The following is a 13,465-nucleotide window of genomic DNA, read 5'->3' on the forward strand; positions in this document are numbered from 1 at the left end:
TCTTAACCTTCTTTGTATATTACGGGCCTCAACTCCTTAACCATCATGGCAACCCTCATGTATAAGTGTGTCTTGTACTAGGAAGACCAAAACTAGACACAGTATGCGAGATGTGGTGTCAAGTGCTACACAGAAATGATCCCTCAACGTGCCAGCTGCACTTCTCCTCATATAACCTAGTAGGCAGTTCGCCTTCACTGCTGATTCCTTGAGGATCTCCACAAGCCCTGTCGCAGTACTGTTCCTCAGCCAGGCAGCTGGACCATTGCATGGGGTTGTTTGGTCCCAGGTGCAGAACTTCACGTTAGCCTTTACTCAACTCTATGAGGTCCCTGTAGGTCTATTTCTCCAGCCTGTCAGGTCCCCCAAGAAGTCCTGTCCTCCGGTGTGTCTCCCCACAATTTGGCATCACCTACCAACTTGATGAGGCAGACCTTCTCCCACAACACTAATACAGACATTAAACAGTATCAGTCCCAGTATCAAACCCTCAGGAATGCCACTAACCACTGGCCACCAGATGGACTTTGTACTGCTGATGACAGTCCTTTAAGCTTGCCAGTCCTGCCAATTTCCCCACCCACTCTGTAACTCAACTAGCTAGTCTACATCTCACCAAGCTGACTATAAGGATAATATGAGACACTGTGCTGAAGGCCTTGCTTAAGTTCAGATGAGCGATATTAACTGCTCTTCCCTTTGTCCATGGAGCCAGCCATCTCCTCTTAGAAAGCAGTCAAGTTGGTCAGGTACAGTTTGTCCTTTGGAAATCTGTGCTGGCTGTTGCCAATCACCTTCTAGTCCTTCACATGGCTGGATGTGAATTCCAGAAAGATTTGCTAATCTTTAAGGACTGAGGAGAGGCTGACCAGTTTCTAGTTTCCAGGATCCTCCTCATCAGTCTTTTTGAGATTGAGAATAATGCTTTATCTCCGGTCACTGGAGACCTCCACAGATCACCACTAAATTTCAGGAATTCTAGACAGTGGCCTTGCAATGACATCAGCCAGCTGCCTCAGCATCCTGTCCTGCCCCAGACTTGCAAATATCCACCTTAGATCAACAGTCCCTAACTTGATCTTTGACTTTCACCTCTCTCCCTCAATCTTTAGTAGCAGGCCTAACTGGGAAACCTAGAAGCACATCCTTCCACTAAAGACACAGCAAAAGAGACTTGAGTACCTTAGTCTATTCCATGTCCTCCAGCACAGGGTCTCTCACCCCATGAGCAAAATAGCCGCATTTTCTACCATCTTCTTTTTCACACTATTTTACCTATACAAGCCCTTCTTGCTTTGCTTCACATTCCTCAACAAGTTTAACTCCAGCTGAGCTGCAGCCCTCTTAATACCATTTCCACCTGCCTAGACAATGCTTCTACATTACACCTGGGAAGCTCATTTCTTTTTGAATCATAGAATCATTTAGGTTGGAAAAGACCCTTAGGATCATTGAGTCCAACCATAAACCTAACACTGCCAAGTCCACCACTAAACCATGTCCCCAAGCACCACGTCTACAAGTCTTTTAAATACCTCCAGAGATGGTGACTCAACTACTTCCCTGGGCAGCCTGTTCCAGTGCCCGATAACCCTTTCGGTGAAGAAATTTTTCCTAATGTCCAATCTAAATCTTCCCTGGTGCAACTTGAGGCCGTTTCCTCTTGTCCTATCGCTTGTTACTTGGGAGAAGAGACCGACACCCACCTCGCTACAACCTCCTTTCAGGTAGTTGTAGAGAGCAATAAGGTCTCCCCCTCAGCCTCCTTTTCTCCAGACTAAACAACCCCAGCTCCCTCAGCCACTCCTCACAGGACTTGTTCTCTAGACCCCTCACCAGCTTTGTTGCCCTTCTTTGGACACGCTCCAGCACCTCAATGTCTTTCTTGTAGTGAGGGGCCCAAGTTTGGTTAAACAGGAAATTCCAAACTGCATTTGTCCTTGCCTCCTGCCACACCTACCCTTTTTCTTAAGGACTGGTGCTTTGAACACACTGCCCTTGAAAATAAACCAGCTCTCCTGAGCCCTTTCTACCCTCAAGACAGCCACCAATGTCATCCTGCCTCCCAATTCCCTGAATAAGCTAAGTCTGCTCTCCCAAAGCTCAGGTTCTTCAGTCTGCTTATCTCCTGCACTTTTCTCAGGACCTTTAACTCTACCATCTCTACTGCCTGCAGCCAAGCCTCCCATTAGCTACGATGTTCCTGCCAGTTCTTCCTTGTTCATGAGGAAGAGATCAAGTGCAGCACCTTTCTTAGTTGGCCCATCAGCATGTGCCACAAAAAACTGTCCCCAGTGTTCTCCAGAAGTCTTCTGGATTACTTGAACCACAGTCAGTTGTCCACCCAGCAGACGTCAGGAAGGTTATTCTCCCAAGAGAACCAGGGCCTGTGATAAGGAGAGGTCTCCCACTTGTTTAGAGGTGGTTTTGACCACTTGTCAACTGGGCAGTCTTTGCAGGAGAAGCTTGACCACAACATGCCCTGCGGTGGCCTTCTCTGATCCTGATCCTTAAGCATTCAGCCAGCTCATCATTCATTCTGTAACAGAGCTCCATGAATTTGAGCTCATCTTTTGTTAAGCCTCGTGGCCTCATCTTCCCCACCTGTCCTTCTTGAGTGCCTGTATTCATTCATACAGCCCTCCATCATGCAACCCTGCCAGCCATGTCCCTAATTCCAGTCACATGACAGCTCTGCAACTGTGCACAGACTCCCAGATCCTCCGATTTGTACATGGGCACATGCACCCTGGGGAAACAGACACTTCAGATGAGCCTTTGGTCATTCCACCTTCTCAGGAGGAAGGTGAAAGAGCCTTTGTTGTCATGCTTTCCGTTGTGCATGTCCCCTTCTCCTCTTAATTCTTCTATTTGCAAGCTTTTGTCTCCATTGAGTAACAAGCCTAGTTCAAAAGCCCTCCTCACCAGCTTAGCAAGTCTGTTGGCAAAGAAGCCCTTGTTCCACTTTGTCTTTCCACAGCAATCCTGATCCGCAGCTGATTTACAGGATACCTCCATTTCTGTCGAAGTCTAGTCACAGGTGTTTTGTTTCAGGGTTCCACCCCCACCCCCAGCTCTCTAAAGTTTAAACAGCCCTATAAAAACTGAGGTTTAGAGACTAAAAAAGGTAAAAGCACTCTCAAAAATGGGCAGTCTGTTCATCATGGTGGGGCTGGAAGAAGAGATCTCAACCTAAACAAAGGCAGCTAGAACAGAGATGCACTTAGCATCTCAGTGCAAGTCATTAAAATACATATGAATAGCAAAAAAACCCCCAGGTATTTTCTTACCTCCGCCATGTCTTCAAAACAGCTGCCTACTAGTGGATGAGGACTACCTTCATCTGTCATTTCAACAGTGTCTTCTATATGACCCAGTAACTTCACACTGAGTTCATGAATGTCCGATATACGACTAAATATATTTTCCACATCCTGCAAAAAGCCACAGAACCAGACAAAAATCAAGTGGGAATTGGACACAATTCTAAGAGGAAGAATGTTATGTGCAAAGCTACTCTGTTATGGTATGAAAGTCAAGCACTTCCTTAAATAGAACAATATTTTTTAATGTATTTTATTATTTATTTTCTGTATAATTTATATAAGATCATAGAATTTATTTTTAAAATGATTACTATATATATATATATGTGTAAATATGTAAAAATTTACAATGATTCAAACATGGCAAAGAACAGTGACAAATCTTAAATTACAGGCCTGCAAGTGAATATAGTAAACTGAGTGGTTTCTTCCACAGTTCTACAAAACCCATGCTTCCCCACAAGTGCTCCTTTACTATTTCCATTTCAGCACTCGAGACAAGTGCTTCCTCTGCTATTGACATGTTAAACTGGACAACAGTTAAGTTCTAGAAGTGTTCACCTAGATTTATAGGAGGGGTTTTTTTGTTTGTGGTTTGTACAATACTTACATGAGATGAAAATAGTTTGGAGTTGGAGGCATATGGTTCTCTAAAAACTCTGATAATGAGATTTAGTTCCCTTATATATTGTCGAACCTCTGCCATAAATGACTTCACTAGGTCATAATAGGTTTGCTCCCCTGAGGTGGAGGGTTCCTCATCAGATAAAGTTAGTGCACTTAAATCTTCTACATCTTGATGGAACATATCCATTAATACCTAGGTAGCAAAGAGGGGGAAATCCACAAAGTGAGAACTTCTTTCCAAGATCTACCAGTAAGTTACCAGTAAAGGAAATCCATTATTCCCACGAAATCAGACTGATCAGCAGTTAAGATTTAAGTATTATCATTCTGCAATTGGTTAAGCATTACAAAATCAATATTAATTGCTATGAATTTGCAAGTCATTATTTGCATTGGCAATTTCTGAAGAATTCCCAGTCATTTAGACCAATCCAGGCATCTCGCCAAGAACGAGGTCCTAAAATCAATTCCAATTTTAAGAGGTCTATGAAGTATACAGACACATTTAGCTGTATTCTATTACTCTGAATTAGCCATGCATAATCTAAGTTTCTGCAGATAGTACATTATCTGAAGTAAAAAAGTGTGTGCATTTTGGCTTTTCAGCTTTAGCTTTAACAGGAAGTCACGCATGATCGTGCTCAGAACCCCGTAATCTAACTGCGATGAATACTGGCCTGCCCACACGCTGTACGTGGCCTGGTTTCTGTCCTTAACTCCTGAGTTCTCTTGTTAAAACAGACCCTCGAGGAAGGGCACCAGCTTCAGAAAAGCTGGCAGTCACATTGCAGAACTACACAGACAGAAGGACCTCTAAAAACTTTGACTACCAGTGGTCCTAATTCATACCCAAGCAAGGCTTACCAAACACAAGCAATTAATAACTTGAACTTCTCAAGTAAAGTGGATCATGGAACACTTCTGCCAAACGTGGTATCTGAGCCAGGAGTTGTTACAATGACTTAGCAAGTGGCAAACAGAAATCACACTTTGGGTTGTTTCTGTAATACTCAAAGAACATCTTAAAGGTAAACTAAGTAAGTTGACTGCAAATTAGTAAAAGGCATCCTAATTTGAAATATCTTCAGCAGAAAGAAAACCTAGAGAGTGTCCACAAACAATCTACAATGATGTAGCAAATCTTAACAACAAGCCAGCATAAGAGGTAGTTCAACATACAAGATGACTTTGTCCTGGGATAGACAGATGGGACAGTATTTATAAACAAACCTGCTGCCCAGAGCTACAACCCTTCCAGGAAGCCACAAAGTGTATCAAACAATACAAAATAAATGAGAACTTAAGTGCTGCTTGCCAGCCTCCCTTCCGAACAGAGGTGAAGCCATGGCAACCTAAGCCTGTTACTGCAGAGACTGACATGACTGCCGTCAATCACTGAAAAGACTGAGGAAAAGACTGCAGGATCAAAGCTGTAAATACCCCTCTGAGAACCACAGGAGGGAAGGCTAACACATTAAACATGAGCTAGAGTTTTAAAATGGCAGAAAACAGAATGAAAAAAGTGTTTTTCAAAATAATTATAGAACTGGAGATCAAGAATTAAACTTCTGAATGAGCCACAACAAACATGACATTTACCCTGGTATTTACAGTAAAAGTCTTCTTTCTTTAAAGCATGTTACAGGCACCACTCCAGAAGACGTCAGTTAACCAAGCTGTTGACTACCGATACTAGACAAAGGAACTATGCTGCAAGAGAATACTTGGGGATCTATAAGTTCAAGAGATGGTCTGGTAGGTTCTTCAGACTTGAATGTTGGAGAAACACACCTACCTAGAGCAGTCATTCTTCACCCAGGTCTTGTCCTAACACTCCTCAAAAATATACAGGTCTAGTGAGGAGGTATATGGGCACACAGCAGGTTCTTTCTCTTAGTGAGTCAAAGGTCCCTGCTACACACCCTGGTCTTAAGCTTCTCTGAAAGCAGAACAATGGACATTTTGCATTAAGACTGACTTCTTCTGAAACTCTAAAAACAGAAGGCAATTCATCTTTCAAAGCCAGTGAATGTACATGGAACTCAGGTTATAAGGAGAATCCTAACTAATTCTGGGGAATGCGACATTATAGGGTCACTACTGTAAGAAATTACATGGAATAATGCAGGTATTCAAGGATTCCCCAACATTTGTAACTTTACTTCACGGACACAGTTCTAGCACATACTTGAGCTAGAAGATTCCAGGCTGTATTCACGGGGTGCGTATCTCACTACTACGAAATCCACAGAAACAAATTAAAGTAACTGTACCCCAGATAATGAATTTAGAGCAATTAGAAGCACAAGCAGATAGTAGAAGAAAAACAGCTTGCGTTTTAATGGAGTTTGTTTTTTGCAGACAAGGCAAAATTTTCCAGATGGATGGCACAAAAGCAAGTGTGAAAGTGCTCGAGAAAAAAGTAGCACACAGGGCCAAGAAACTGTTCTGGTTGGTTTGTTTTAAAAAATAAAAACAAGCAGAACACATGTTATGGGTACGAACATAATATACTATGAAGTTTCTCAATGCAACTGGAAAGAAAACACTTTGGGAGCACCTTTCAATGACTTGTTCTGCTGAGGCAGTAAACCAACAGGCCTGCTTTAGAGCCTTTCAAAAGTTTCTTCTGTGTACATATCAAAGAGTTCCTCCAATGCAATGTAATGGTAGTTCCTAAATCAACTTCTTCACAACTCTTCAGCTCACCACCTTTCCTAGGACAGAAAAAAGCATGCAGCAACAGCACTTGTTCCTGTTACTATTCTATGACAAGTATTGACACATACACCTTCAAACCCTGCCCTAGTGACCCAGGCAGATATGCCCAAAAGCAAGAGTGACCAAGATTACTGTCCTGACTGAGAAGTACTTGACTCTTCAAGACCTCACCAGGTATCTTAAAAGAGAGTAAAGAAAGGTGAAGAAAGTAGGATGAAAAAAAAGCAAGCAGGAATGAGACAAAGGCATTCACTGAAACGCAGAGACGATCCCAACCGAAGATATTGATTAACACAGACCAAGACAAAATACTGAAAAGAGGTGATTAAGCTGAAAATCCCTAGACTTCAGCAATATTAGAGATTCTTAAGTCCTACCCCTTAAAGGATTAACTTCAAACTTTGTTTTTTAAACAATGGAAAAGTTGAGATGCTAATGAGGTGGCCACAGAAGCTAGAGTGCAAAGGCACCTGAAAGACAGACAGGGGCCCTTGCTCTATCACTGCTGGAAAGAGAGGTGGTTCCTGACTGAACCTGATGAATCTTCCAAAGCTACAGAAAACGCTACCTGCAGATAAAAATATGGACCGCTAAAGAGGATTAGGCTGAGACGCTAATGCAGGTAGGTTTTTTGTTTTAAAATGCTGGACCATCAAAAAACTACTTTTTACATGCAATACGGTCTTACTTATTTTGGGAGAACACCCAAGCTTAATTTCAGCCTTCTTTTTTCAAGCTACAAAATAAGGCTCCACTATTACAGCTTAGGAATGTTAAATTTTTAAGTTAGTGCTGCTTCTTAATTATTTTTAAAGCATTTGCACATTACTGACATTAGGCAAGTGATATCAAAAGGAAGAGAGATTTAACTATTAATAAGCACAAGCAACAGCTCTGTAAGCTCAATTAGCTTTTTGGTACCTTTGCTCTATTACTGGAACCACATTTTATGGCAGTAATTTCTTCTTTCAAAGGTACAACACTCCATGTACTCAATAAGGAATAGACAACGTCCTCTCAAGACTTAACTAAAACTTCCCATTAACATGAGAAACAAGAGTTAGGCTTACCTTATCAGCACACATTGCCACTTTAATATCTTGTTTTGTTATCTCATAATGTCTTATATTCCGCACATAATTCCCAACCAATTTTAAGATGTCTGCAGAAATGTATTCTAATACTGCCACTATGTAAACAGACACTTGATGGTCAATTTTGTAGCCTAGAACTTCCTGAAAGGAAAAGAAATAAGCATTCCACTGTTACTCAGTCAGTGAAATACACACCATAGGTTACAACTAAAACCAGTAAGTTTACGACCCTACTCAATAAACATTCACCACATATCCACAGTCTATTTTAGTAATAGAAACACAGCAGTCGGTAGGCCTAGAAAAGAAACGGCATCTTTGTAGATGCTGCTCTATTAACTGTGGAAGTGACAACAGCCAATAACTATACTAAAAACCTCACTTAAACAGTTAGGGCTATTTCCAGAAGTTTCTTAAGTGTTTTCCTAGTCATGCAAAATGAAACAAGAACAATCAAATTCATAGCAAATGAGTTCTTGGCTTTGTTTGTCCAAGAGAGAATTAACTAATTTTTAGGTGAAAAAGAAATATATGCAATTAACTAAACTGGAACACTTAAAATAAAACTATGTAACAAACACAGATATTCTTAATTCTTTTCGTTTACACTTCAGGCAGCATACAGACATTGCATGAAACAAAGGTGTCAACTCCTAACTGCATTCTAAAAGCAAGATTACATCACTGCTTACCTTTAATAAGGGATGGATTTTTTCTACTGGGAGAGATAACGGATTTCTTCGTTTCCTCTTCTCAATAGCAGACTGGGCATCAGCTATTGCCCACTTATCAATAGGATGGGGAAAACTTTTTTGAACACGATCCTTAAAAAAAAACCAAACCAGGACTAAAGGGTAAATGCACAATCTGAATGAGCTTAGCAATATTACTACATTATCAAATCACTTTCCATTACTTAAAGTTTGCTTATGTTAGTATATCAACTATAAAAGCTTGTACAACATGCGTAAATTTCATCATTTTGCTACATACTGCTCACTACATTCGTAAGGCTGTATGAGAATATCATTATCACAGAATAACCTAGTGCTCAAAATTTGACAAATGCCAGAATTAAGTTGCCATTGCAGGCACAATTTGCTCCCCCTGTGCACATGCCTGGTAATTCAGCATTTAAATAAGTGGCTGCATTTTATCCTAGCACTTTATTCCCTGCACAGAATGGTCACTGAATGAGGTATGAGTTTTCTGTTTCACCTTCACTGATCAGTACATGGTCCAGACTGTATACATGCAAGCTGCTCTGACAACAGCAATGAACTTAACAAGAAAAAAGAGAACACCCGACAGCACCCACATATTTTAAAACAGTTTCATAGTCTACAGTTGGACCATATATGCCCCAGTTTATTTACTCCTTCCAGCAGTCAGCGTGCCTGAGGACACCTACACTCTCCCATGCACTGAACAACTCTCTTACTGAAACTCACAGACAGGTCTCTGGACCGTTGAAAAGCTTCACCGTTTTTGGTGGCCCTAGTGTTCAGAGATGTCGGAAATCTAATTTCTCAGATAACTTCATACTTCATTTTTTCAGACCACAGTTCCCACTGACTGTTTCAGTTGCAAGTGCTCACTTACGTAAATATGAACCCCATTTGAGCAACCATGAAATGAGGAAGATGAAGTTAATGACCACTTACAAAGAGCTGGTACAGGACAAAGTACACAAACAAAAACTTTCTGACAAAAAACTGGGATGGAATACAATTCTATGAAGGTGGCACCCAACTTTCCAAAGTACCAGCTTTTCTTTTTCTCCCCTCATCATACCACTTCTGCAAAAGAAAAGCAGAGGTCCTACCAAAGAAAAAGTCTCATTCACTATCTAATACCAATTCACTCCACTAACATAGTCCAGCCTGCTGATTGAACAATGAAGGTGTCCTGGGGGAAGAATAAATGTGTATGACCATATAATTAAAAACAGCATCATTATGCTTAAACACAAAGGGGGTAAATTGAGGTTGCTTGATCATCTCTAATTCTTGCATTTCTCATTCTGACTTCGCAGCCGTAAGACTTGTAATGCAATGCTGTGTGTCAGGTTTTTTGTTAGCAGTGTTTAAAACACAGCATTAAACAATCTTCCACAAACTTCTTGTCTCTTGAGCTGCCAGACCAGAATAATGTTGCAAAGCGGGCCAGCCATTTAAAGGGGACACTGGAACACCATTAGAGGTGTCAGTGTTCAAAAGAGAAGAGGAAGGATGAAATTCATAAATCTTGAGCTCAGAAACCGCTACTTTGTTGTTTGGGTTTTTTTTTTAAGAGGTTTTGAGGGTTTGGGGTTGTTTTTTTTTTGCCATCCGTCCACTTCTCTCAGAACATGAGGAAGTTGCATCTTGTTTTGTTACCTAACCTGGCACAGGCACAGCCCCCGAGTACTGGAAACCAAGAGGCACAATACACATGGAATCTGCAGCTTGGCACCAAAGTCTTCCAATTATGGTTAAGCACAAAGGGCTACCAAGATATTCATGGGTTTAGAAGCTTAACTCATTTAGCTTAACGAATTTGTTCCTCAGCTGGAGAAACTCTTCTCAGATCAAGCCCTCTTCTCAAACATCAAGCTGCTTTTCTGAGCAATAGTGGTTGTAGATCTTTGAAAAGGCAATTGTAAGAGAAGAGGTTTCTATATAGAGGAAAGAAGTGTTCCTCAACTCATTCTGAGAAAGTGACTGAACTATTTTTGTTCAAATTTCCGGGACGGTGCGGGGTATATCAGCCTAAATCATCACGCTGAGAAAGCAGCACAGAGCCTCAGACTAAGCAGCTACGGTTTGCATACAATATCAGTGGGGAAAAAAGGTCTTTTGAAAGGAACCAGTCAGTTTTATGTACACAAGTTACACTTACCATCCATTATACAGTAATACAGTTCAGAGATAGTTTTACTGTGCATTGAACAACAAATTCAATTGATAGGAAAATCAGTTATTAGGTAACTCAGCAGGCTTTATGCAAAAGGTTCTGCTACCTAAAGATACATAATTACTGCTTTCCTTTTTACATTGTGAAATGATTAATATATTAACTTTTCACGTAACAGTTCAAATTACAGATTTGTAATAATTATTCTCTGTACCTCTACATCCAGAAAACTTCTTGGTTGGGCTTGACACAACATACTTAACAACTGGAGAATTAACTCCTCCACATACTGTAACGCGTCTTCAGTAGAGGAAAGTTTAGGATGGACTTGCACCTGAACCTACAGGAAATAGAAGAATTCAAGCTTTGAGTTTTGCTCTTCCCCAAACCACGTGCTTTACTTGCAAAAGAAAGGTGACAAAAAGAAAGAGCCAAACAGCTCAAAAAAATCCAACCCAAAATGTAGCTGTTAAAGCACACCAGACAAACATGAGTGAAACACTCATCTACACCTGATAGAAATACAAATCTCAAATGTTAAATGTACTCAAATTGCTGTAAGTGACATTTTATGTCAAGAAAACAGCTAATTAATAACGGTCCTTAGCAGTGCAATTAAGAAAACTGTTTAAAAACCCTGCATATATTTATCTTTCTCCCCTAGTTCTTAAACCACTGTTTGTACAAGACATTTTAGACATGGTGTTTGCTCCCTTCCACAACTCATTGTTCGTCACTCAACCCACAACAACGAAATACAGAATTTTTTTCAGAGAGCACACTACAGAAACAGCAACGATGTCAGCAGTATTTAGCCTTCAAATTATTTAATCTATTCTCAATTAGCTCTCACTAGAACAAGATTGGTTTAGGAGTTTTGTTTCCATACTGATTTTTTAAAAAGATGTCAGCTCTAGAGTAAAAAAAGCCTTCAAAAAAGGCCACAGTGTTGTCCTGGCATTAAGTGGCAATTCAGAAGTTCTGAAAGTTTGGTCTACACACGTTTACTATTATGTCATAAGTGTCTGTAAATTCTCACTGGTGTAAATCCACAGAGGCACAATCCTTGCTCCTCCCATTATTTTTCCAGACAGCCATTTAACTTCTGAAACTTCTGTAGTTCACAAAATAGCACAGTTTTAACCAGTTTAAATTTTAGGTATGCAAAGCTCAGTGCTTCAGAGCTTAAACAGACAGGCAGTTTAATCCCAATCCTACATCGATGGCAAATATTATGCCAAAGCAAGGTGACTGCTAACTTTCACAACACATCTTTCAAGACCCAATTTCACCATTTTATCATTCCACTGCACACAGCTCAAAATGCCTCCATTTCTCTCAATCACTAACACAAAAGCTTAACTACCTTAAACCAAAACCCAACAATCTGTCTCATCCAAATATTAAACCCATGTCTATATTCAAATAATGGTGCCATAATTATTTAATTTCACACCTGAGTTCTCATTCCGGTTTGCAGTTACAGCAAGAATTAAATATTATGAAGTTCAAACGCACAACAGCCTCAAATAGAAATCCACTTGCTGGCTAAGGCACTCATTAGCTTGAAAACTTCATGTCTGGGCATAGTCCTGGTGCTCATTTAACTGCTGTTGAGGTTTAAGTATGCTAGATCATGCATTTAGTTTCTTGCAGATTGCATACCCTTATGCAGCAGGTCTTAAAAAACATCTCCAGAAGTTACTCCTTTTTTAACTTAAAGGCAGTCTGGCAAAAATAGAACAGGACAACTTCTCTTCATTTGACTAGCTAACACAACTATTTTGATTATGCCAACAGTTTCATTTTTCCTAAGAACTTCACCACGCACAGCTAGAGTGTGTTTGTGGAGGTACCCGAGTAACAGCACGCCCAGCAGTCCCAATCATTAATTTACAATTCAAACACTGACATCTGAAATACTGTACCAGCTTGGAACATCTTAACACCAGAAATTACAGATTTGCAGAAGTATGCTCTTAAAGATCAGAGCTGATCTGAGCTGCCTTGAATTATTTTTTTTTTAAAGCCAAACTGAACAAATTTGTATTATATTCTCCCTGCAGTATACTCTAGCACTTTGTACTTTAAGAAGTGTTAAATTAGCAAGTCAATCCGACAGTAAAAATACAGAGCATGATAAACCAGAGTGACGAAGAGCAGCTCCATTTTATCCTTTATTTAGAAAACAGATTGTAAACTTAAATAGCGTCATCACAACTCTTTCAGTCTGTAACACAGAGTCTATAGGAATAAGAACAAGCAAACAAAAATACCACATCAGGCCATGACCTGAAACATATCCATAGTCAGCCGAAACAGTCAACAACAATAACCTACTCCTAGTTAGGGAGATGAAGCTCCATTTTTCCTAAGCATTTATGTTTGGGGGCAATTACATCATTCTTCTCAAAGGCCATCGTCTTCTGGCATTATCAAGCTCTACTTTAGTAGAATATCCACCTCAGGCAGAGGAAAACATCATGCAGTGCCACTGGCTTGCCAGTGTAGTTTATCTATATTAGGTAAGTAATAAATAAGCTTCACTGCTACTTAAGTGAGATTTTGTATCATTTAGGATTCAAAGTTGTCAAGCGAAAGCAAGAAAACAACTAGGCTAACAAGGAAAACTACAGGATAGCTTGGTGTACAATTATCATAGAAACGTGTAATTTTAGCACCTGCACTACCATAGTACCTAAGACTCCCATCAGGAGTGAAACAGTGTTATTTGAGGGTACTCAAAGCAAGTCCCAAGAAGTCCATTATCTAAGGCATGATGCAAGACTGGGTAAGATGCAA

The 13,465-nt window shown here is 40.3% G+C and overlaps 1 protein-coding gene across 3 annotated transcripts in view; it reads right to left on the reverse strand.

Moving 5' to 3' along the window:
- The window catches only part of SOS1 (SOS Ras/Rac guanine nucleotide exchange factor 1), a 53,598-nt gene that overhangs the window by 33,143 nt on the left and 6,990 nt on the right, over positions 1-13,465 (reverse strand). For all 3 annotated transcript variants that reach the window (XM_069805255.1, XM_069805256.1, XM_069805257.1), the window contains 5 exons: positions 10,878-11,003; positions 8,461-8,592; positions 7,745-7,909; positions 3,937-4,146; positions 3,291-3,434 (listed from right to left, as the gene is read on the reverse strand). In XM_069805255.1, coding sequence (XP_069661356.1) covers positions 3,291-3,434; positions 3,937-4,146; positions 7,745-7,909; positions 8,461-8,592; positions 10,878-11,003 — 777 coding nt within the window. The remainder of the gene's footprint in view (positions 1-3,290; positions 3,435-3,936; positions 4,147-7,744; positions 7,910-8,460; positions 8,593-10,877; positions 11,004-13,465) is intronic.

Source organism: Haliaeetus albicilla, chromosome 17 (genome assembly GCF_947461875.1).
Source record: "Haliaeetus albicilla chromosome 17, bHalAlb1.1, whole genome shotgun sequence".
Classification (NCBI taxonomy): Eukaryota; Metazoa; Chordata; class Aves; order Accipitriformes; family Accipitridae; genus Haliaeetus; species Haliaeetus albicilla.